The sequence below is a fragment of the Littorina saxatilis genome, linkage group LG8 (genome assembly GCF_037325665.1).
Source record: "Littorina saxatilis isolate snail1 linkage group LG8, US_GU_Lsax_2.0, whole genome shotgun sequence".
Classification (NCBI taxonomy): domain Eukaryota; kingdom Metazoa; phylum Mollusca; class Gastropoda; order Littorinimorpha; family Littorinidae; genus Littorina; species Littorina saxatilis.
The window spans coordinates 5,676,941-5,698,846 of record NC_090252.1 but is presented as its reverse complement, the minus strand read 5'-3'; the positions used below and the strand labels follow the sequence as shown (position 1 = coordinate 5,698,846).

Genomic DNA, 21,906 nt, shown 5'->3' with positions numbered 1-21,906 from the left:
CTGCATGTCTCTCTCTCTCTCTGTCTCTGTCTCTGTCTCTCTCTGTCTCTCTCTCTCTCTCTCTCTCTCTCTCTCTCTCTCCCTCCCTCTCTCTCTCTCTCTCTCTCTCTCTCTCTCTCTCTCTCTCTCTCTCTCTCTCTCTCTCTCTCTCTCTCTCTCTCTCTCTCTCTCTCATACTCAATGGTGTGTCTCCTTCAGACTTTTTCTCCCCCTCTTTCCATTCAGGCAGGCATTTATGCAAAAGAACAGATGGTCCTGTTATGTATGTAAGCAAAGCACTGCGGATGATGTTACATTAGTAGCTGTTTTTCTTGTCTTCTGCTTACGTTGCACTTTCGAGTGTTGTGTAGCTCCTACACACAGAGTTTGAAGTAATTGGGGCATTCCTAATTCTGTCTGGTGAAAAAAGAGGGATAATTAGCCTATCTAAATTAGTTACGGACGCTGAAGAAAGTGTTTAAATTTGATATGCTTATTAGGTTTGTATGTGCCCTGATTAAAGGAATGAAGCTGCTTATTGGATGTTCCGATTATGTTGCATATGCTGGTTAATTGGTATGATTTTGGGGCCGGGACTTGGGTGACTGATAATACTGAAGTTGAAATTTAAATATCACTTGAATGTCAGTCTAATGTGACCCAGACAGAGATGTCATGCATGTATTTGTGAATTTCTCAGGTTGTAAAAAAATTGAGAAAAAGTCGTCTGTCTACCTGCAGGTGTTCATGTTGTTTGGTTTTGACACTGAGAGTCTGGAGGTGTCGGGCTAGGTTCAGCATTAAACGTTTTTGTTTGTGTGTTTCTCTCTCTCTTTCTCTCTCTCTCTCTCTCTCTCTCTCTCTCTCTCTCTCTCTCTCTCTCTCTCTCTCTCTCTCTCTCTCTCTCTCTCTCTCTCTCTCTCTCAGTCATACACACATGCGTGCACACACATTAGTATCATGCACACACACACACACACACACATGCACGCACGCACACACACACGCACGCACGCATGCACGCACGCACGCACACACACACACACACACACGCACAGACGCACATACACACACACACCCTCTCTCACCATCCTCCTGCCAGTATCAACAACTAACTAACTAACCTCACATCCTCTCTCTCTGTTTTCAGCTCCCACCCACGTGCACCCCACACCCGCCCCAGTCGACGAAGATGACGACAGCGACAGCCAGAGCGAGGACCAGGATGACGGCGACGAAGAGGACGACGACTTTGATGCCTGGGAGAGCCAGGAGAACGACGTGGACGACACGGGCAAGGTCAACCTGTACGAGAACTACCTCAAGGGCGAGGCCATGCCCTCTGTCTTCCACAACGAGCACCAGAAGTTTATTGCCGCTCGCCAGTTCATGCACAAGCTGCAGGAGGCCAAGAACACTCAGGTAAGTAATAGACTCATTCCGTTTCACAAGTTTAAAAAATCTTCATGTCGTGTAACCGGGACAACTGATGAGTTAAAAAAAATGGTTTCACCATTTTTGCATCGGAAATTGTTTGGTCCTGGGTGGGTTTTTTTGTGGGGTTCCGAGCATGTTGTGCGATATAGCCGAATTGGCAATGTAGTGGAACGTGATGCTGTATAGTGGAATTCCCCTAGAACTGTCAGGGTTGTATGGCTTGTCAAATATTTCATTTCATTTTCATTACTTTATTGTCCCATCGCTGGGAAATTCGGGTCGCTTCCTCCCAGTGGAAAGCTAGCAGCAACGGAGTCGCGCTACCCAGGTGTCTGCGTGTTTAGGTGTATTCAGCCACCTGCGCTTATGGCAGAATGACCAAGGTCTTTTACGTGCCATTGTGATGACACGGGGGTGGGACATGGCTTCCGTCTCTGGGTCTGCACATAAAGTTGACCCGTGTCCGTCCCGGCACGAATTCGAACCTGCGACCTTCCGATCACAAGTCCAGTGCTCTAGTGAAGCATACCCTTCCTTTTAGAGGGACACGCATTGTGTTGCCAATCAGGTGAGGGGTGCGTCTGAACATGTGGACAAGGTTTGATTTGTCCCCGGAAATGTAAGGGTATTCACTCTTTCATAACCCAAACAAACCTGACACAGTGATTTGTGAACATCGTCTATTTCATTGTCAAGTTGAGTCCATTCAACTTAACTTTATTATGTCAAGCATGAGAAGTTTTAGTGGTGGTCTATAAGGCAGAAAACACTGCTAGGCTATTGTGCAGCATGCTGGCATTGAAACCGCGTTGTTGCTTGCGTGGGTTTGAATCCTATTTCTGTGGAGAATTTATTCCCAAGAGTCAACTTTGTGCAGACATTTTCCGGTGTCAGTACACATCTGTGTGGATGCATGCACATAACAAATACCCCTAGTTCACAGTCAACAACAAATACCCCTAGTTCACAGTCAACAACAAATACCCCTAATTCACAGTCAACAACAAATACCCCTAGTTCACAGTCAACGTCTCAGGGGCTTGAAAACCACAAGTACATGCAACAACAACAACAAATACCCCTAGTTCACAGTCAACGTCTCGGGGGCTTGAAAACCACAAGTACATGCAACAACAACAACAAATACCCCTAGTTCACAGTCAACAACAAATACCCCTAATTCACAGTCAACAACAAATACCCCTAGTTCACAGTCAACGTCTCCGGGGCTTGAAAACCACAAGTACATGCAACAACAACAACAAATACTGGGTAGCATGCAAGCGAAACCAAATAGAAAAAACAAAACAAAATGCATTACCGTACTTTCGGGATTATAAGGCGCTTCGTTAATAGGGCGCAACTCCCACTTTTGAGGTATAATTGAGAAAAAACATCACATTAGGCGCTTCCGGTGTATAAGCTTCTTACTTACTTACTGCCTTTCACGCCTGGTGGCGTGTAGGGCAGCGACAAAGGACTCTATAAGCTTCACAATCACTTTATACACAAATTTAAAAAGATTATGGAGTTAACCTGTAGTTGTGTGCACTGGGTGACTGACTTACCTGTAGTTGTGTGCACTGGGTGACTGACCTGAATGATGTGTGTCTGTTGTTACAGCTGATGAAGGAATGGACGGCAGCACGTGACCATGTCAACGAGGTCCGCAAGAACGACCCCAAGACCGCCGAGAAACTCAGCAAGGAGATCACTGAGGTATGGGAAGGAAATATTAATGAGATAAAGGAATGGGGGGGGGAGATATAATCAGGAATCAGGACTGAGAGACACACAAAAAAGAACATAAAAAAATAAAACAAAAGGAAAGATGCAGTTTGAGTATTCCACAGATGACATTTGCAGCAAGTGTCTGAGATAATTGAAAATCGCTCTTTTTGTTTCAAGCTAAGGGTGAAAGGGAGATTGAAAACGAGAAACAAAGCATGACAAGTAGAGACACAGTTATTATCCTTACTTTGGTTAAGAAAGCACTGCAATTACAGTTAGAGCTTCTGATGTTTTGACAGATAGCAATGCACATGTGATGATCATTTTATCAGGACAGCACTGAAAGTCTCTTGATGGTGGAGGGGGGGGGGGGAGGGAGGGGATTGCTCAGTTGCAGACTCGGATATGGTGTCCATGTCCCACCCTTATGTCAGCACGTTAGCACATAACAGATTTGTGGTGATTGTGCATACAGTGCAGGTGGCTGATTATACCTTAATGGGATCATAAAGTAATGAAAGCGAAATGAAAAATACAAAAATAAATAGGGTATCTGTTTTTCAGCCTATAGCAGTGGGACCTCCCCCCCCCCCCCCCCCCCCAATCCCATTTTAAGACTTCCATTAATTACAGAAAATCAAGAGTTGAAAAGGAGGGAGTCTAAAGATCCCATTAAATTACAGAAAAATCAAGAGTTGAAAAGGAGGGAGTCTAAAGATCCCATTAAATTACAGAAAATCAAGAGTTGAAAAGGAGGGAGTCTAAAGATCCCATTAAATTACAGAAAAATCAAGAGTTGAAAAGGAGGGAGTCTAAAGATCCCATTAAATTACAGAAAATCAAGAGTTGAAAAGGAGGGAGTCTTAAGATCCCATTAATTTACAGAAAATCTAAAAAAAAAAAAAAGGGTCTTAAAAGGGAGGGAGTATTATTAAGTTGGGGGTTCATTTACTGAGAATCTAGGGAAAAAAAGAGGTTGTTAGAAAAGAGGGGGTCTGAAATTGGGGGAGGTGTCATAAAAGGTGTTCCACGGTACAATGATTACCGACCCTGTATTGAACAATGACTCTTTGTGCTTGCAGCGCTTCCAGCGCCTGTACAACGCCTACGAGCAGGAGGACATCGCGGAGAAGCAGCAGATCGTGGCGCTCCACCAGCAGAAGGTGCAGTCCGACCTCAACCAGCGCAAACGTGTGGCCATGGACAAGTACATGAGGTCCCTGGAGAAGGGAGATGTGAGTGTATGGTTGTCTCTTTGTGTAATGATAATCATAACAATAAACACTTATTAAATGCCTCGTCCTGCGAGATCTCACGGCAATGTGAAACAAAAAGAAAAGTAAATGAATAAATAAAAAATATAAAAAAGGTATGTATTATATATGTATACATGGTTCAGCCTCAGCTGAAACATAGTGTGGATTTAGGTCTTGTGCTGCATCTCATTTTTGTTGATGTGACTTGATGCCCTTTCCACATTTTAAAATTATTTTCTCCTGTACATTAAACAGGTAATCCTTTGTTTTTGTGAACTCCATTGCATTTTTTTCTGGGATTGTGATGTTTTGCACGTTAAAGATCCCACGATTGACAAAAGGGTCTTTCCTGGCAAAATTGTATAGGCATAGATAAAAATGTCCACCAAAATACCTGTGTGACTTGGAATAATAGGCCGTGAAAAGTAGGATATGCGCCGAAATGGCTGCGATCTGCTGGCCGATGTGAATGCGTGATGTATTGTGTAAAAAAATTCCATCTCACACGGCATAAATAAATCCCTGCGCCTTGAATATGTGCGCGATATAAATTGCATAACAAAATCAAAACAAATCCCTGCGCTTAGAACTGTACCCACGGAATACGCGCGATATAAGCCTCATATTGATTGATTGAAGATGTGAATTCATTGTACAGCATTAAAGTCTGCTGAAAACGTCATGATAACATTACTTTAAGGTTCCTACCTATCGTTTCAAAAACGTCAGGAGGCATCCTTCCACGTTTCAGTTGAAAAAGGACATTTTGTAGGGGGCACGGGCTTATTTATTGAAGCACAAAAAAGAAGAAGCATTAACCCTACAAACATTCTTCTTTTGCTTTCATGGGCTGAAACTCCCAGGTGCACTTGATTTTTTTCTGCACTGGTGGGTTTTTACATGTATGACCGTTTTTACCTAACAGCCATACGCTGATTTCGAGGCAACTTCACGAACTTTATTCAATTAACTTTTTCCAGGTGATGCGTATCGCCAAGAACCTGCGCAACTACATCAAGGCCGAGGAGAAGGACAGCATGCACACGGTCAACCACTACAGCCACGTCAAGGCCGCCATGTCCGTCGAGGCCACCCGCATCCACCCCCACGTGCTCCAGCACCTCCAGCTGTGTCAGCAGCGCATGGAGCAGGCCCTGCAGATGTTGGAGAGATACCCCGAGGTTGAGCGCAAAGTGCGACCTGAAATCGGTGAGTGAGGGAGAATTGCTATGGTTGATGGTTGGAAATTGTCTTAACTCAATCAATCAATCAATATGAGGCTTATATCGCGCGTATTCCGTGGGCACAGTTCTAAGCGCAGGGATTTATTTTTTTTATTTATATTTTATTTTATGCAATTTATGTCGCGCACATATTCAAGGCGCAGGGATTTATTTATGGTTGGACATTGTCTTAACTCAAGCTGTGTCAGCAATGCATGGAGGATTTGTCAAAACAGGTAAGTTGGAAACAGGTTGTTGACAGTGGTGATTGCGGATACCCATGATGTCAGTGGAAAATCGGGGAACACTCTAGTGAAAGAAAAAAATAGGCATCTTACTGCAGTGCATATGGCGTTCCATTGAAATGTGGTCAAGTTTGAAGAGACTTGTGTGTGTTGTTGCAGAGGACTTCATGAAGAAGTTTGACGACCTTGCCACACGCATCCGCAACGTTGTGCTGCCCGACCCCTCAACATCCAACATCCAGACTGACTCCGACAGCGACAGCGGTACGTTGGCTTCACTTTGATTCAAACACCTACCAGCTATAGACCCTATCAGTATTCCAAGCTCTCGCAAACTTAATAGCAATGCAGAGCATGCGGTACGACCATCTGGCGAGAGCTGCCAAGGCCGGTGACTTTGGAAGCATAACAAAACTAATGTTTGGCCGATGTCTGGCAGGAGCTGCTGGGATACTGAACAAGTCTTCCATTGGGGCCTTTTAAGAGGTGTGATAACATGAGAGGCGCACAAAAGACAAGCAATGGAAGAAGAAATAGATATTTGGCTGTTCAGTACTGCCAGAAAAGGACCAATGTGGAAATACTTGGGTTGTGCCTGCCCCTGATCCGCTTGTCAGGGTGCGTGTTTTGAATGGAATCCCCATTGTTTGGTGCATGCTGGTAACGTTCACACTGTCTCTTCGACACACAGACATTGTCGTTGGTCTAGTTGTTCTTTAATTAGTGCCAGTTTTATAAGCCGCAATGCGAATTTTTTTTTTTAAAAGTCGCGGCTTGTAGTCCGTCAAATACGGTACAGTTTTTGTCAGTAAAAATTGAAAAAAGCATTTGTTTTAAATGTATAGGTAAACTTAATTAACGGTGTGACGGACGCGCATGAGGCATGTTTTAATCATGGATGTGCAAACGCTGTGTGGAGTACGCTCATTTTTGAGTCACTTGAGAAAAAGTGACTCTATGTAATCGGTCAGTGTTAGTCTGTCCGGCCGGCCGGCCGGCCGTCCGGCCGGCCGGCCGTCCGTAGACACCACCTTAACGTTGGACTTTTCTCGGAAACTATCAAAGCGATCGGGCTCATATTTTGTTTAGTCGTGACCTCCAATGACCTCTACACTTTAACGATGGTTTCGTTGACCTTTGACCTTTTTCAAGGTCACAGGTCAGCGTCAAAGGAAAAATTAGACATTTTATATCTTTTCTCGGAAACTATCAAAGCGATCGGGCTCATATTTTGTTTAGTCGTGACCTCCAATGACCTCTACACTTTAACGATGGTTTCGTTGACCTTTGACCTTTTTCAAGGTCACAGGTCAGCGTCAAAGGAAAAATTAGACATTTTATATCTTTGACAAAGTTCATCGGATGTGATTGAAACTTTGTAGGATTATTCTTTACATCAAAGTATTTACATCTGTAGCCTTTTACGAACGTTATCAGAAAAACAAGGGAGATAACTAGCCTTTTCTGTTCGGCAACACACAACTTAACGTTGGGCTTTTCTCGGAAACTATAAAAGTGACCGGGCTCAAATTTTTTATGTGAACGTGACTCATTGTGTTGTGAATAGCAATTTCTTCCTGTCCATCTGATGCCTCATATAATATTCAGAACTGCGAAAGTGACTCGATCGAGCGTTTGCTCTTCTTGTTTTGAAAATACACCAAGTTTGTTTGAGAATACTCAAAGTGCAAAACAGGGGTTCCCAGGTCTGGGAGTTCGACTGTATCTGGTCCTCGCATTTTTATCTTTTTCCCTCTCCTTCAACAGATGAAGTTCCAGCTGACAACAACGCGGAAGCCCTGCCTCAGAGGATCGAGAAGATTGTCAACGACATGAGCACGGACTCGGACGCCGACAGTGATATCAGCGAGGACAGCTTTGACGAGGACAGCAGCGACGAGATGGAGAACGAGCACGACTACCTGCCCAAGAAGCCCCAGCCTGCTCACATTCAGCACGACGCCATTCATGCAGAGCAGGTTAGTACTTGTACCAACAAAAAGAAAAAAAAGAAAAAAGATTCTTGAGATCAAAGGAACAACTGTCTATTTGTTTCTGTTTATTATGCCGTTGTCATTTGGTTATGGCTCAGAAATGGTGTTGAACGGCACCCTTACCCCAATAAAACCTCCCGTTGTGTTTCAGTTTATCTTTGAAAGTGATTAAAATGGGTGTAGAAATGAATAAAGTTTTTATTCTCGTAGGCTGACGGATTTGATGACTTTATTTTACTGCAATGTGAAAAAGATTAGCGAATTTACGTCGTTTTTTGAGACATTTTTTTTTTTTTTTACACTGTATTGAAAAGTCGAGTTTGTGTGTCTGACACATACTGCTGGAGTAAAAAAACGATTGAGATGGTGTTGGTTATTGTTTGTATGCCACCCAGCGACCTCTGTTTCACCCCACCAGTATCCTGGGAGCACGTTTACCCCTGAGCTTGCGTGTGTTACGACTCCGTGTCCAAAGTCACACAGGCACTTCTGGCTTTTGTCTTGTTTTCAATAATGATGACAGACGTTGAACTAAGCAATGTTTAAGGCACGTGTGTTTCTCGTCTCCACAGAACCTGCACACCTCCTCAGCAGTGGGCAGCACAGCACAGCTGGGCACCACCTTCGGTATCGCCATCGGCTCGGTGGCCATCTTTGTGGTGCTGGTGGTTGCCGTGGTGATGCTGCGTCGTCGCTCCAACAGTCGCATGAACGTCACGCACGGCTACGTTGAGGTGGACCCAGCCGCCTCCCCCGAGGAACGACACGTCGCCAACATGCAGATGAACGGATATGAAAACCCCACCTACAGATATTTTGAAGTGGCAACTACAAAATAGAAAACAGCAGTTGGATTCCATCATCTTTTTTTCCTTTTGTATAAAAGTAGTGGGGGGGTTTGTAGACGGGAAAGAAGGGTAACAAATTTGAGGAATTTTTTTTAATGAGAAGCTTGATGAGATAGACTTCTCAGAGACTTGTTTTCACTGAGCTTCACAAGAAAGGATATTACTGAAAGAATCACAATAAGAACTGTTTTGATTACCACTAGTTTTGACTCCTTTTGTGGAGTGTATCTGATTGTCTTGCGTATCAAATCAAAAATGGGAAAACAGGGATTTGTTTTACTGTTTAATATTTTTACCCCGACTTCAGTATAGTGCTGTTTATTGCACAAAACAATTTCTTGAGGAAGAAAGGGGTTTGACGTTTGTCTGTCATTTTTTGGCAGACAGTCAGATGGTAGGGGTAGGAAGAAAACTAAAACCTGTGTTCATTTTTATTACATTAGTTGAACCAACACTTTCTTTGTTTTGTGTATTTTGCACCGGTTGCAAGCTCTTATGCGGAGAAATGAACACCATGTAGCAATTAAATGATGAGAACAAAGAAAGGTGGTAGACTTTGTGGTGCGGATGTCACTGAATGTGTAGCTTGATCAAACCATTGGAGTTGTATTCACGCATGAAATGTTAACCGGGCCAGAGTGCATGCACTCTGTGTGTGTCTACCGCCTTCTTACTGCATCCTCTCCTAGCTCACTCTGTGTGTCATTTTGGCCTAGAAACTTCCATCGCTCATTAATCTGTTCTTTTCTCTGTGCATGGAATTTCATTATTCTATGGTTCCTTGTCTCCTGTGTGGTGCATTTTCAGGGAGTGTTCACATTTTCACAAAGATACCCACAGATTTTTGGACAGACAAAAAGAAAGAAAGAATGAAAAATTCAAGAATTACTCTTTTTGCAAAATCTATTTTTAAATCGTGCGGTAGAAAGTGCAAATTTTTGTTTTCTCCGCACTGAAAAAGTCAAAAGTTATTGAACATGTGATGTTGACAGTTGAAAATTAAGGTTTGAAAATAAAGACTTAGACTGAATCAGTTGATGTTTTCGATTTTTCCGATAAAAAAAGCTAGCTTACACCGATTTGATTTGACTTTCTCTTGACAAAATCATGTTCGTCATCTTCTAGTGCTGGAATCACCGGATCAAAGTGTACATATTTTGTGGTTTTAAATTGTCATCGTATTAATATTGCTTACCTCAGTTTGAAATAGGAACAAAGTCTGCTTTTTCTTCATCTCAGTGCAAAACACCAGCTTTTTCGCACAGTTTGTCATCAATTTTTCTTTTCTTGTGACGGTTTACTTTCATGAAAATTTATATCACAAGTGTTCGGCTGTTTGTAGTGAAAAGCTCTTTTCGCTCAGTAGCGGTATATGACTTCAAATTTGCGATCATTGATTCAATCATTTCATCCACATCAGCTAGGCCGGATTTCATAATTCAACCATGTTCTCATGTGGTTGTATAATTTCCCTCCATACTTCCAATCTCATTCCCCGTTTGTATACGTAAGTGTGTATAATACACCATCTCTTGAGCACTTTTCTCGTTCTGTCTTGTCCTGCAGACTTCAATCTATATACCGGCGGTCTGTCTGTCTTTATTTTGTATACACTTTTTTATAGAGCATTTTATCATGTATTTCTGTTTTTCCTTTTTAGACTTTTCGGAGCTGCTGCATTTATTAATTGTATTACTGATTAGGTCGCAAACTAAGCTGTGTGTATGTTTTATTCACGGTAAATTGCAGTTGTACTATTGTTTGTCATCAGGTGTGTGTGTACTGTTTTTTGCTGTCAGCTATGTGTTTGCCACAGTGTCAGTAGATGTCGGAACAAACTGTAGCCGGAGATATGAAGGTAAACAAAGCTTGGTTTCATGTGATAATGGACAGTCATTGTTGTTGGCATATTTTTTGTCATGTTGGCTTGAGACTTAGTGCAAGACATGTGAAGGGGTTACATGTTTTTGTATGTATAGTACGTTTTATTCTTAGCTGTTGTTATACCGTATTAAGAATCATAATTTTTGTATGCGTAGTTTCGCATCAAGTCTCTCCTAGAGTCCTTGAGAGAACCGTAGCTGAAAGTAATTTCTGAAACGAAGACAGACTTCCGTGTCTCACATTCCAGCCAACAGCAGATATTTATTTTTGTCTTTGACCCACTGGGTAAGTCATCACAGGCAGCCATTTTTCTCCTCTCTCTGAAGAAGCCTGGAACAGAACTGTGATCTGATTGGTTTGCCAAGTGCAGGGTTTTTGTGAACTGGCTTGTGATTGGTCAAATAAGGTTAGTGCTGGCTGCCTGTGATTGGTTTCCCAGGGAAGGAGGGAGGGCTCTAGGAGATGATTGGATAATATTTGACACGTTCTCCTGAAACAATCTCCTGGAAGTACATCTTTGTACTAGAAAGATTCATTCCGGTGACTCCCACAGTACAAGGGAATACCTCCGAGGTGGCAAGATAGGGAAAATGTGGTATTTCTCATACTTCACCATGTGCAGACCAGACCATGTTTTTACATCTAGACTTAGTCAGTGTGGAAATGGCGGTTAGGATTGTACGTCACTGTGCTCGTTTTCATCATCCACCATCAACATTGCACTCCAGTGTTTTTTGAGTCTGAAGCCATATTTTCCTGTCACCGTAGTCTGTGTGTATTGTGTTTCTCCTTTGCTCGCTTGCGACGTTTCAGTTGTTCACACCAAGTTCAGTTACCAAGATGTGTTGTACACTTTGTACAGACTGTTTTGTAGCCAATAAAAGCCATTTCCACCTAAGAAGGCTTTTTTTCTCTGTGTGTGTGTGTGTGTGTGAGAGAGAGAGAGTGGGGCGGTGCGTGTGTGAGGGATATGTGTGTGTGTGTGTGTATCTGAAGCCTCCAGAGCTCACTCTGGTTTTGAGCAGGCTTGTAATGCGTGCAAGGGAGAGAGTGGAATATAGTGTGTTTGTGTACATGACAGGCAGTGTACTGTATGAGCCCTCTAAGCTAACCCTGAATCGTTCTGAACAGGCTTGTCAGTCTCTTAATTATACTGGGTGTGTGAATGTGTGCTGGAGAAACGCAGAGAGCAAGCACTCCAGTGACTGCAATCTGCTTGCACCGTGGTGTTGTAATATCATTAAGGACAATTACTGACAACACTATGATTAAGCCGTTATTCAATACAATGTCATTTCCTCCCTGAAAAGAAATAAGATATAAGAGTGTTCAACCCTTTCAACAGAAAATGGTGTACAGTTGTGTGCCCAACTTGGCCATAGACACACTTCTAATGCACACATTATGCGTCCGGGGTCGCAATAGCGGCCAATTCTTTATTTCTTTATTTGGTGTTTAACGTCGTTTTCAACCACGAAGGTTATATCGCGACGGGGGAAAGGGGGGAGATGGGATAGGGTAAAGGGGGGAGATGGGATAGAGCCACTTGTTAAGTGTTTCTTGTTCACAAAAGCACTAATCAAAAAATTGCTCCAGGGGCTTGCAACGTAGTACAATATATGACCTCACTGGGAGAATGCAAGTTTCCAGTACAAAGGACTAAACATTTCTTACATACTGCTTGACTAAAATCTTTACAAACATTGACTATATTCTATACAAGAACCACTTAACAAGGGTAAAAGGAGGAACAGAATCCGTTAGTCGCCTCTTACGACATGCGGGGTGCAGAGAAATAAGGATGTGGAAAAGAAGACTTTTGGTAAGTGAAATAAAGGTGATGGATCCAGTCAGGTAGGAATAAGACAACAAGAAAAGAATTGGAAAACTGCAAGGAATAGCAGGGAGAGTTTTCTTGGAAGGAAATATAGGTGAAAGGACTGGTAAGGCAGAAATAAGACAAAAGAAGAGAAGTAAAGGGGTGGGGTAGCTTGGTAAAAACACTCATAGCGGCCAATTACTGGTCTTAAAACTCAAGTAGTCAGTCCCACCCTTCACACATGTCTACATACATACACACGCCAAATTAAACATAACACATTTTTGTATTCATCGATCACATTGACTTTTATTATAACACGGCATAAATAATTAAAAATATCTGCATCACATGCAACACATATTTCTTCCATACTTTTTATACAAAGCAACACCCATAGAAATTAAAAATATCCTTTACGTCTGTACACAATTAAAATAAATGTTCATATGCATACATTGTGAAACTGATTAGTAGCACATTGGAGACGCAATTAGGCAAAATAGTAGAGCAATACAAAATGTCAAAAAAAAATGCTGTCAAATACATATCAGGGTAATGCATGACACATACAGGCTTCCCTACTATTTATTTGTGAGTAACACTTGTTTTGTCTTTCTTTCTTTATTTGGTGTTTAACGTCGTTTTCAACCACGAAGGGTTATATCGCGAAGGGGGAAGATGGGATAGAGCCACTTGTTAATTGTTTCTTGTTCACGAAAGCACTAATCAAAAATTTGCTCCAGGGGCTTGCAACGTAGTACAATATATTACCTTACTGGGAGAATGCAAGTTTCCAGTACAAAGGACTTAACATTTCTTACATACTGCTTGACTAAAATCTTTACAAACATTGACTATATTCTATACAAGAAACACTTAACAAGGGTAAAAGGAGAAACAGAATCCGTTAGTCGCCTCTTACGACATGCTGGGGAGCATCGGGTAAATTCTTCCCCTTATGACATATACTTAAAGAACAAGAAGGGCAAAGCCCATACGACTCACATGCTTGACCTCGACCTTTAGGGTAACTAAACCTAGCAATGACATCATACACTAAGAACTGCTTTACACATTTTTCCTACCAAAATACATGTGACCTTGACCCAAGGTCAAGGTCATCCAAGGTCATGCAACACAAACCTGTTAATTCAAGACATAGGAAGTACAATGGTGCTTATTGGCTCTTTCTACCATGAGATATGGTCACTTTTAGTGGTTCACTACCTTATTTTGGTCACATTTCATAAGGGTCAAAGTGACCTTGACCTTGATCATATGTGACCAAATGTGTCTCATGATGAAAGCATAACATGTGCCCCACATAATTTTTAAGTTTGAAACAGTTATCTTCCATAGTTCAGGGTCAAGGTCACTTCAAAATATGTATACAATCCAACTTTGAAGAGCTCCTGTGACCTTGACCTTGAAGCAAGGTAAACCAAACTGGTATCAAAAGATGGGGCTTACTTCGCCCTATATATCATATATAGGTGAGGTATTGAATCTCAAAAACTTCAGAGAAAATGGGAAAAATGTGAAAAATAGCTGTTTTTTAGACAACATTTATGGCCCCTGCGACCTTGACCTTGAAGCAAGGTCAAGATGCTATGTATGTTTTTTGGGGCCTTGTCATCATACACCATCTTGCCAAATTTGGTACTCATAGACTGAATAGTGTCCAAGAAATATCCAACGTTAAAGTTTTCCGGACGGACGGACGACTCGGGTGAGTACATAGACTCACTTTTGCTTCGCATGTGAGTCAAAAAAGAAGCATATTAATAACCAAAATTACAAATGCTGTGAAACATAACATATCACCCAAAGACACATTAGTAATAAAACAAAAGGCGTATAAAACATATAAAAACAAGAATAAATGATGATTATCATTGTGGTGAATCGTTAGAACATCTGCTACTGATTGCATTTTCTGTGGTGTGGGAATCATCATCAACTCATTATTTGATATGCGTACAAATCTAACAATTGTGAGGGCACTTTAAAACAGCTAATCTGTACACTTCTCTGTGTGTGTGTGTGTGTGTTTATACCAGCTAATCTGCACAATTTACTGTGTGTGTGTGTGTGTGTGTGTGTGTGTGTGTGTGTGTGTGTACGTGTGTGTGGGTGGCTGTGTGTGTGTGTGTGTGTGTGTGTGTGTGTACATGTGTGTGTGTGTACATGTGTGTGTGTGTGTGGCTGTGTGTGTGTGTGTGTGTGTGTGTGTGGCTGTGTGTGTGTGTGTGTTGTGTGTGTGTGTGTGTTTGTGTGTGTGTGTGTGTACATGTGTGTGTGTGTAGATGTGTGTGTGTGTGTGGCTGTGTGTGTGTGTGTGTGTGTGTGTGTGTGTGTGTGTGTGTGTGTGTGTGTGTGTGTGTGTGTGTGTGGCTGTGTGCATGCGAGAACACCAGAAGGACCATGCATGTGAGTATTATAATGAAATGAAAATATATTAACAACAACAAAAGAATCTGCTATACACACTGATGAAAATCCTACCCCCCCCCCCCCCCCCCCCAATTTTTTTTATTATTTTTTAAATACTCATAAAATAGGTGGGGATAAAAAAAAAATGCAGAGACAGAGATGACGCTCAAGTAATGTATAAAAACAAAGCCTCAACCCAAACAGTGTGTACACACAAAGTAAGGAGTCGCTGCGGAGCACGCGTCCGTAGTACTTACTGAACCTTTTTTCTTTCATTCTGAGCACATTTTTTTAGTAAACATGACATATCTAATATTTTTGAATTCAGGAGAAGATGCAGAATACAATGCAATCAAATTTAAATCTGTTTACGAAAAATCGATTTTAATGACAACTTTAATTAGCAAACTCATTAATTAATTTTTAAGCTTCTAAGCTAAAATGCAATACCAAAGTCCGCGCTTCGTTGAAGATTACTTAACTAAAATTTCAACCAATTTGGTTGAAAAATGAGAGCGTGACAGTGCTGCCTCAACTTTTACAAAAAGCCGGATATGACGTCATCAAAGACATTTACCAACCAAATGAAAAATACGTCTGGGGATATTATACCCTGGAACTCTTATGTAAAGTTTCATGAAGATCGGTCCAGTAGTTTATCTGAATCGCTCTACACATACACACACACACACATACATACACATACACCACACCCTCGTCTCGATTCCCCCTCTATGTTAAAACATTTAGTCAAAACTTGACTAAATGTAAAAAAGAAGAAAAAAGTTCTCGTAAAAAATAACAAGAAGAAAGTTATTGTTTCTCTCTGTTAATGCCCCCCCCCCCCCCCCCCCCACCCACACATCTCAATTATTTGCCTCTGAAACATGATTTCAATACATGTATTACATCATAACATGTATTTGGTAAAGACACAGTGCCCTGGTCCTTGAGCCAGCCATATTACCTCTGTCGCATGTATTACTATGGTTAGAGATAGAGATATGTGTATACAAGATAATCTCAGCTACAAGTTTATCATTAATAAAACAAAACAAAGCAATGGCAACAGCAATCATTTGGTATTAAAACAAAAATTCTGGAATGACTTAAAATTAAAAAGGCATTGATTAATGCATCTGAATAAAGCACATTAAATATTACACACACACATAACATACACTGGGTATCGGCAAACTGTTGCACGCTATCTTCGTGGAATATTACCTCAATTCACAAAATAATCTCTTTAGTTGTACATTCATCAGTCTTCAAAAGAGTTTAAACAAGTCGCGTAAGGCGAAAATACAACAAGCTGTCGAACTCACAGAATGAAACTGAATGCAATGCATTTTTCAGCAAGACCGTATACTCGTAGCATCGTCAGTCCACCGCTCATGGCAAAGGCAGTGAAATTGACAAGAAGAGCGGGGTAGTAGTTGCGCTGAGAAGGATAGCACGCTTTTCTGTACCTCTCTTCGTTTTAACTTTCTGAGCGTGTTTTTAATCCAAACATATTATATCTATATGTTTTTGGAATCAGGAACCGACAAGGAATAAGATGAAAGTGTTTTTAAATTGATTTTGAAAATTTTATTTTGATCATAATTTTTATATTTTTAATTTTCAGAGCTTGTTTTTAATCCAAATATAACATATTTATATGTTTTTGGAATCAGAAAATGATGAAGAATAAGATGAACGTAAATTTGGATCGTTTTATAAAAAAATGTTTGTTTTTTTACAATTTTCAGATTTTTAATGACCAAAGTCATTCATTAATTTTTAAGCCACCAAGCTGAAATGCAATACCGAAGTCGGGCCTTCGTCGAAGATAATTGCTTGGCCAAAATTTCAATCAATTTGATTGAAAAATGAGGGTGTGAGAGTGCCGTCTCAACTTTTACAAAAAGCCGGATATGACGTCATCAAAGGTATTTATCGAAAACACGAAAAAAACCGTCCGGGGATATCATTTCCAGGAACTCTCATGTAAAATTTCATAAAGATCGGTCCAGTAGTTTGGTCTGAATCACTCTACACACACACACGCACAGACACACACACACACATACACCACGACCCTCGTCTCGATTCCCCCTCTATGTTAAAACATTTAGTCAAAACTTGACTAAATGTAAAAAAGGTTAACAATAAAACAAACCACACACACTCAGCTTCACAGCAGTATGCTAGCATACACATGCAGTCTTAAAGAGAACTTACATACAGTAACGTCTGTTACAATCTTTCATAACTGAATTTAACCAAATTGACTTTCAAAACAATTAAAATACTACAAATTAACATTACATTCCTGTTGTTGAATAAGAAAATAAATTGAAGATACATGTAGCTGGAAATGATCAACATTTTTGGATAGTTCAGTATTTCCATGCCCAAGACACAAATTTTAGACAATCTTTTTTTACAAGCCATTTTCACTTTGGTTATTGCCGCATATCAACAGCAAATACAAGCCGTGCAGAGAAGCAAGCAAAACATTGATGCTCAGCCTCACAACATCCATTATGAGTTATAGCCTACAACACTCTTTCTAATACAATCATGTACATATATATATTCTCTATTCAAACACCAGGTCTGTCAGACTTTGAAGTCATCAAGTATCCATCGACTTGCATGAAGCTTTAAAGATGAACAATTCAGTTCTTGTTCTAATACATAGCCGGGGACACCACCATAACCTCACTGTTTGGAGGTTCGCAACCAGAGGAGCTTGTATAAAAGTGCCGGTCGATCTACTCCTTTATCCTTCCTGTACTACTAGCATTCAGTACAAGTAGATCGACCGGCACTTTGATACAAGCTCCTGTGTTCGCAACCCTTCCACAGCCCATAAAACACCCAACACTGTGATTTCACCTGTCCAAGCTGAGGTGATGTCCCCTGTCTTCTCACACAGTTAGGGGAGATTTCTTTCACTGTTACAAAACATTGTCTCCATCTCTAACCCCATGAATGAGAAGGAAGGAGCCTGTCGCTATGACACTAAACTCTTACACTCTTCACTTTAAAGGTACTGTCCTCACTTCATACACAACCATGTTCACCTCCACGGACTATGTCCAGGCTTTCATATGGAATAAGAGCACCAGACGGGCGCAGTGGCGTGGTGGTAAGACGTCGGCCTCCTAATCGGACTCTGACATGGATTACAGGATCTTTTCCGTGCGCACTTGGTCTTGTGCTTGCGTGTACACACGAAGGGGGTTAAGTCACTAGCAGGTCTGCACATAAGTTGCCCTGGGAGATCGGAAAAATCTCCACTCTCAACCCACCAGGCTGTAGCGACTGGGATTCGAACTCACGACCTTCCGATTAGGAGGCCGACGTCTTACCACCACGCCAATGCACCCGTCTGTGGCATGCATTCAAGTCAAAGGATGTTTTTATTCCACGCAGAAGCCTGGATATATCTCTGGTAGCCTGGATATATCTCTGGTAGATATCTCTGGTAGCCTGGATATATCTCTGGTAGTCAACATGATTGGATGAACCGTTTTACTCCACAAAAACTGACAGGTTGGCTTCTCTTTTTTAAGACTGAAGGATGGAAGTCTTGGTTGCATGGTCTCCAAACTGTGCAGACAAACAGGGGACATCACCCCGCCTGGGGCATACTGTTCTGGGCTCAGTGGTGTCCCCTAATGTATCATAAATAAAATAAAAAAACAGAATTCTTCATCTTTAAGCTAGCAAATAGGTTAATTCTCTGTACTTCGGCTGAAGCAACCTCACACACCCCACCAAGTTATTATGTAAATGCAGAAGTATTCCAGCACTCAGCACAACACAGGGACCAGCCACAAGCTTTCTACCGCCGCATCTAAACCTGACAACACCTCCACTTTTCAACAGTTTTCCCTCAAGAGGAAAATTTACATCTTGTTTCTCAAAAGCTTAGACATTTTCCTCATTTATACATGTATACGTCCTTCCATTCCCACAATAAATATCCACCTATTTACAGAGGCCATACATGTGGTTTACATGCATTTGGCTCCCACCTCCGCACTTTGAGCCCAGCCACATATGACACGAACAGTGGTACCTGTGGCGTAAGGCCCCTCCCATGAGAGGACAGCTCTCATAAAAGGACACCTTTTGGTGTCCCTTTCTCCATTACAGGTATCTTGAAACAAAGTGTACTTGTTGTGACAGGAACTCTGCAAATGTACCATGGAACCCCCCTCTTGGTGTCCCTTTCTCCATTACTTTCTTTCTTTCTTTATTTGGTGTTTAACGTCGTTTTCAACCGTTCAAGGTTTATCGCGACGGAGGGAAAGGGGGGAGATGGGATAGAGCCACTTGTCAATTGTTTCTTGTTCACAAAAGCATTAATCAAAAATTTGCTCCAGGGGCTTGCAGCGTAGTACAATATATTACCTTACTGGGAGAATGCAAGTTTCCAGTACAAAGGACTTAACATTTCTTACATACTGCTTGACTAAAATCTGTACAAATATTGACTATATTCTATACAAGAAACACTTAACAAGGGTAAAAGGAGAAACAGAATCCGTTTGTCGCCTCTTACGACATGCTGGGGAGCATCGGGTAAATTCTTTCTCGTTCCAACCAATATGGGACTCCCGGCCCCTAACCCGCGTTTTTTTTTTAGCCAGTTCCAAAGGGTCACAGTCCTGTCATGGCTGATGTGGTAAAGTGATACATGTACCTGCGATGAGAGGACACCCTTGGGACCAACCCAAAGCGTCCCTTGACACTGCAGGTGACTCGTCATGATAGGTACGTTTCGCTAGAGATAATAGACAAAGGGACAACAAAAGGTGTCCTTTCATCGGAGGGGTCTTACATCGCAGGTATCACTGTACAACTTGACAAAAATCTTACAGGGGATGGGTAGTTGTGAGCGGGATGGTCAACCCAACAAGTGATACTTATAGTTCAGGGGCCGGTTTGATGGGGCCAGCAATACAGTCGGTCAACTGCTGTTCAACGAGTGAAATGCTGCAATCCCACAAAATAGGGTTTCATGAAAAAGATTTAAGTTGGCCCACTAATTTCCTCTTTGCACGAGGAGTTGCCCGATTTCAGTGCTGCCCTGCCCTAGCACTAGGTTAGGACAACCGCAGTCGGGCAACAAAGCGGTGATGGGACTGCCAGTGTGACCCCCGCAAGTCCATGGAATATGCTCCAGGACTCATGATTCACACTTCATTTGCCACAGGTCATCTTTCAGGCAAGAACCCTTTGTCAAAGTTATTACCAAGAAAAAAAAAAGCAGATGTCCTTTGTATCAAAATGTCTTCTCATCAGAGGGGCCTGCAACTATAGCTAACGCTCTTCATTCCTGTTCCTGATGAAACAATGGTTCTTTTACAATTGGTGGTAATAATAACAGCTTAGTCAACATTGAATCAAATTCACAACAATGGTACAAAATCTTACACCTGTACAATTTCTGATGACGACTGTGATAGCCGTTACTCTATGACGTCCGAGTGTACTTGTGTAAGAAAAAGTTATCCGATTAAGCCCTGCAATGATTTTCCTTCATCCAAGATGGCATGTGGTTGCACAGGTGGTGGAAATAGAAAAATCAGCCACATACACATCATGGCCAATGTCAAAGGCAGAAGACGGAGAAGCAGTACAAAAGCATAAAACAACTCCAGCACTGACAGAGGCAGACGTCCACTACTCTCTGCTTTCTAATACTTGGTCGCAACATGAACGGCTGTGAATGAAGAGAGAGTCACTGTTTGCTCTTTGTGCACAGCAACCACAAATGCTTTATGGAATGAGACGACAAGCTGAACATGATTCTATGACTCCTGACTTAGACCACTGTACAGCAAACCTACGATGAACATGTCATGAGATGAAAAATCGGACATTGGATGAAAAGACGTGACAATTGTTGGCTTTTGACTTCTGTGCACCAAGGAGCGATGAATATGTTTCGGTGCGTGTGCGAGTGTCGTAAGATGACAAGTTGAATGAATGACTTGATGATTCCTGGTTTTTGATATGTAGCTTGTCTGTATGGCTTGATCTCTGCTGTGTTTTTATCGAGACAGCAAGTGGCTCAGTTGTCTCCAGAAGATGACCAGTTGGACTGGACGTGACAATGGCTGGCTCTGACCTCTGTTGAGCAAACAGCGATGTGTGAGTCACATGATGATAAAGGAGAAAGAAGTTCACTGCTGGCCTTTGATCTCTGTGTTGCTCGACCACGTCTGTTTCTCTTCTCACACCTGGACCAGCAATTTATATTCCACATGATCAACAGGTTGACACAACTTGACAGATGTATATTCCACATGATCAACAGGTTGACACAACTTGACAGATGTATATTCCACATGATCAACAGTTTAACACAACTTGACAGATGTATATTCCACATGATCAACAGGTTGACACAACTTGACAGATGTATATTCCACATGATCAACAGTTTAACACAACTTGACAGATGTATATTCCACATGATGAACAGTTTGACACAACTTGACAGATGCTGGTTTTGATTCTGGTACAGTAACAATTCATAAGTCACAAGATGATGAATGGAGCTTGATTACATTGCTGGCCTTTCCCATCTGCATGCTTTGATGACGGCTGGCTGTTCTCTAAACCGCAACCAGCAATGTATTATATATTCCAGTGGATGACAAGATGGAACAGACTCAACAACGACTGGGTTTGACATCTGCACACGGACCAGCGAGGTACAGGTCACAGGATGACGAACGGGGACGAGACCAGATTCCAGTTGTTTCATGTTTGTATAGCTTGACACCAACGCTTTTTCTTTTCTCCGAACAGCGACAAGCAGCCTACACAAGTTGCTCAGTGCTGGCCAATTGCTGGTGTTGACCTCAGCTCAGTGACCAGCAACATGCTGGTGACAATAAGATGACAAAGGGATAGGACCCCATTGCTGGTCTCTGCAGTCTTCTGTATGGCTAATTCACAATGGCTGGTTTTCAATTTCAGAAAGGCATCACATCAGATGTACGGTGGATGATTGGGGTAGAGGGGTAGGGGATAGGAGAAAGGG

At 41.8% G+C, this 21,906-nt stretch overlaps 1 protein-coding gene and 1 long non-coding RNA gene across 2 annotated transcripts in view; one reads left to right on the top strand and one right to left on the bottom strand.

Moving 5' to 3' along the window:
- Window positions 1–11,498, top strand: part of LOC138972601 (amyloid-beta precursor-like protein) — a 66,878-nt gene extending 55,380 nt beyond the window's left edge. The window contains exons 5-11 of the mRNA XM_070345254.1: window positions 1,130–1,401; window positions 3,040–3,135; window positions 4,230–4,382; window positions 5,384–5,612; window positions 6,031–6,135; window positions 7,639–7,850; window positions 8,438–11,498. Of these exons, the coding sequence (XP_070201355.1) occupies window positions 1,130–1,401; window positions 3,040–3,135; window positions 4,230–4,382; window positions 5,384–5,612; window positions 6,031–6,135; window positions 7,639–7,850; window positions 8,438–8,704 (1,334 nt within the window). The 3' untranslated portion in view covers window positions 8,705–11,498. The remainder of the gene's footprint in view (window positions 1–1,129; window positions 1,402–3,039; window positions 3,136–4,229; window positions 4,383–5,383; window positions 5,613–6,030; window positions 6,136–7,638; window positions 7,851–8,437) is intronic.
- Window positions 11,499–15,915: 4,417 nt separating this feature from the next.
- On the bottom strand, window positions 15,916–21,898 carry LOC138972600 (uncharacterized). The gene is made up of 2 exons (XR_011457675.1): window positions 18,336–21,898; window positions 15,916–18,302 (listed from the first exon to the last, which is right to left on the bottom strand). It is a non-coding gene; the product is annotated as an uncharacterized lncRNA (long non-coding RNA).
- Window positions 21,899–21,906: the final 8 nt, after the last annotated feature.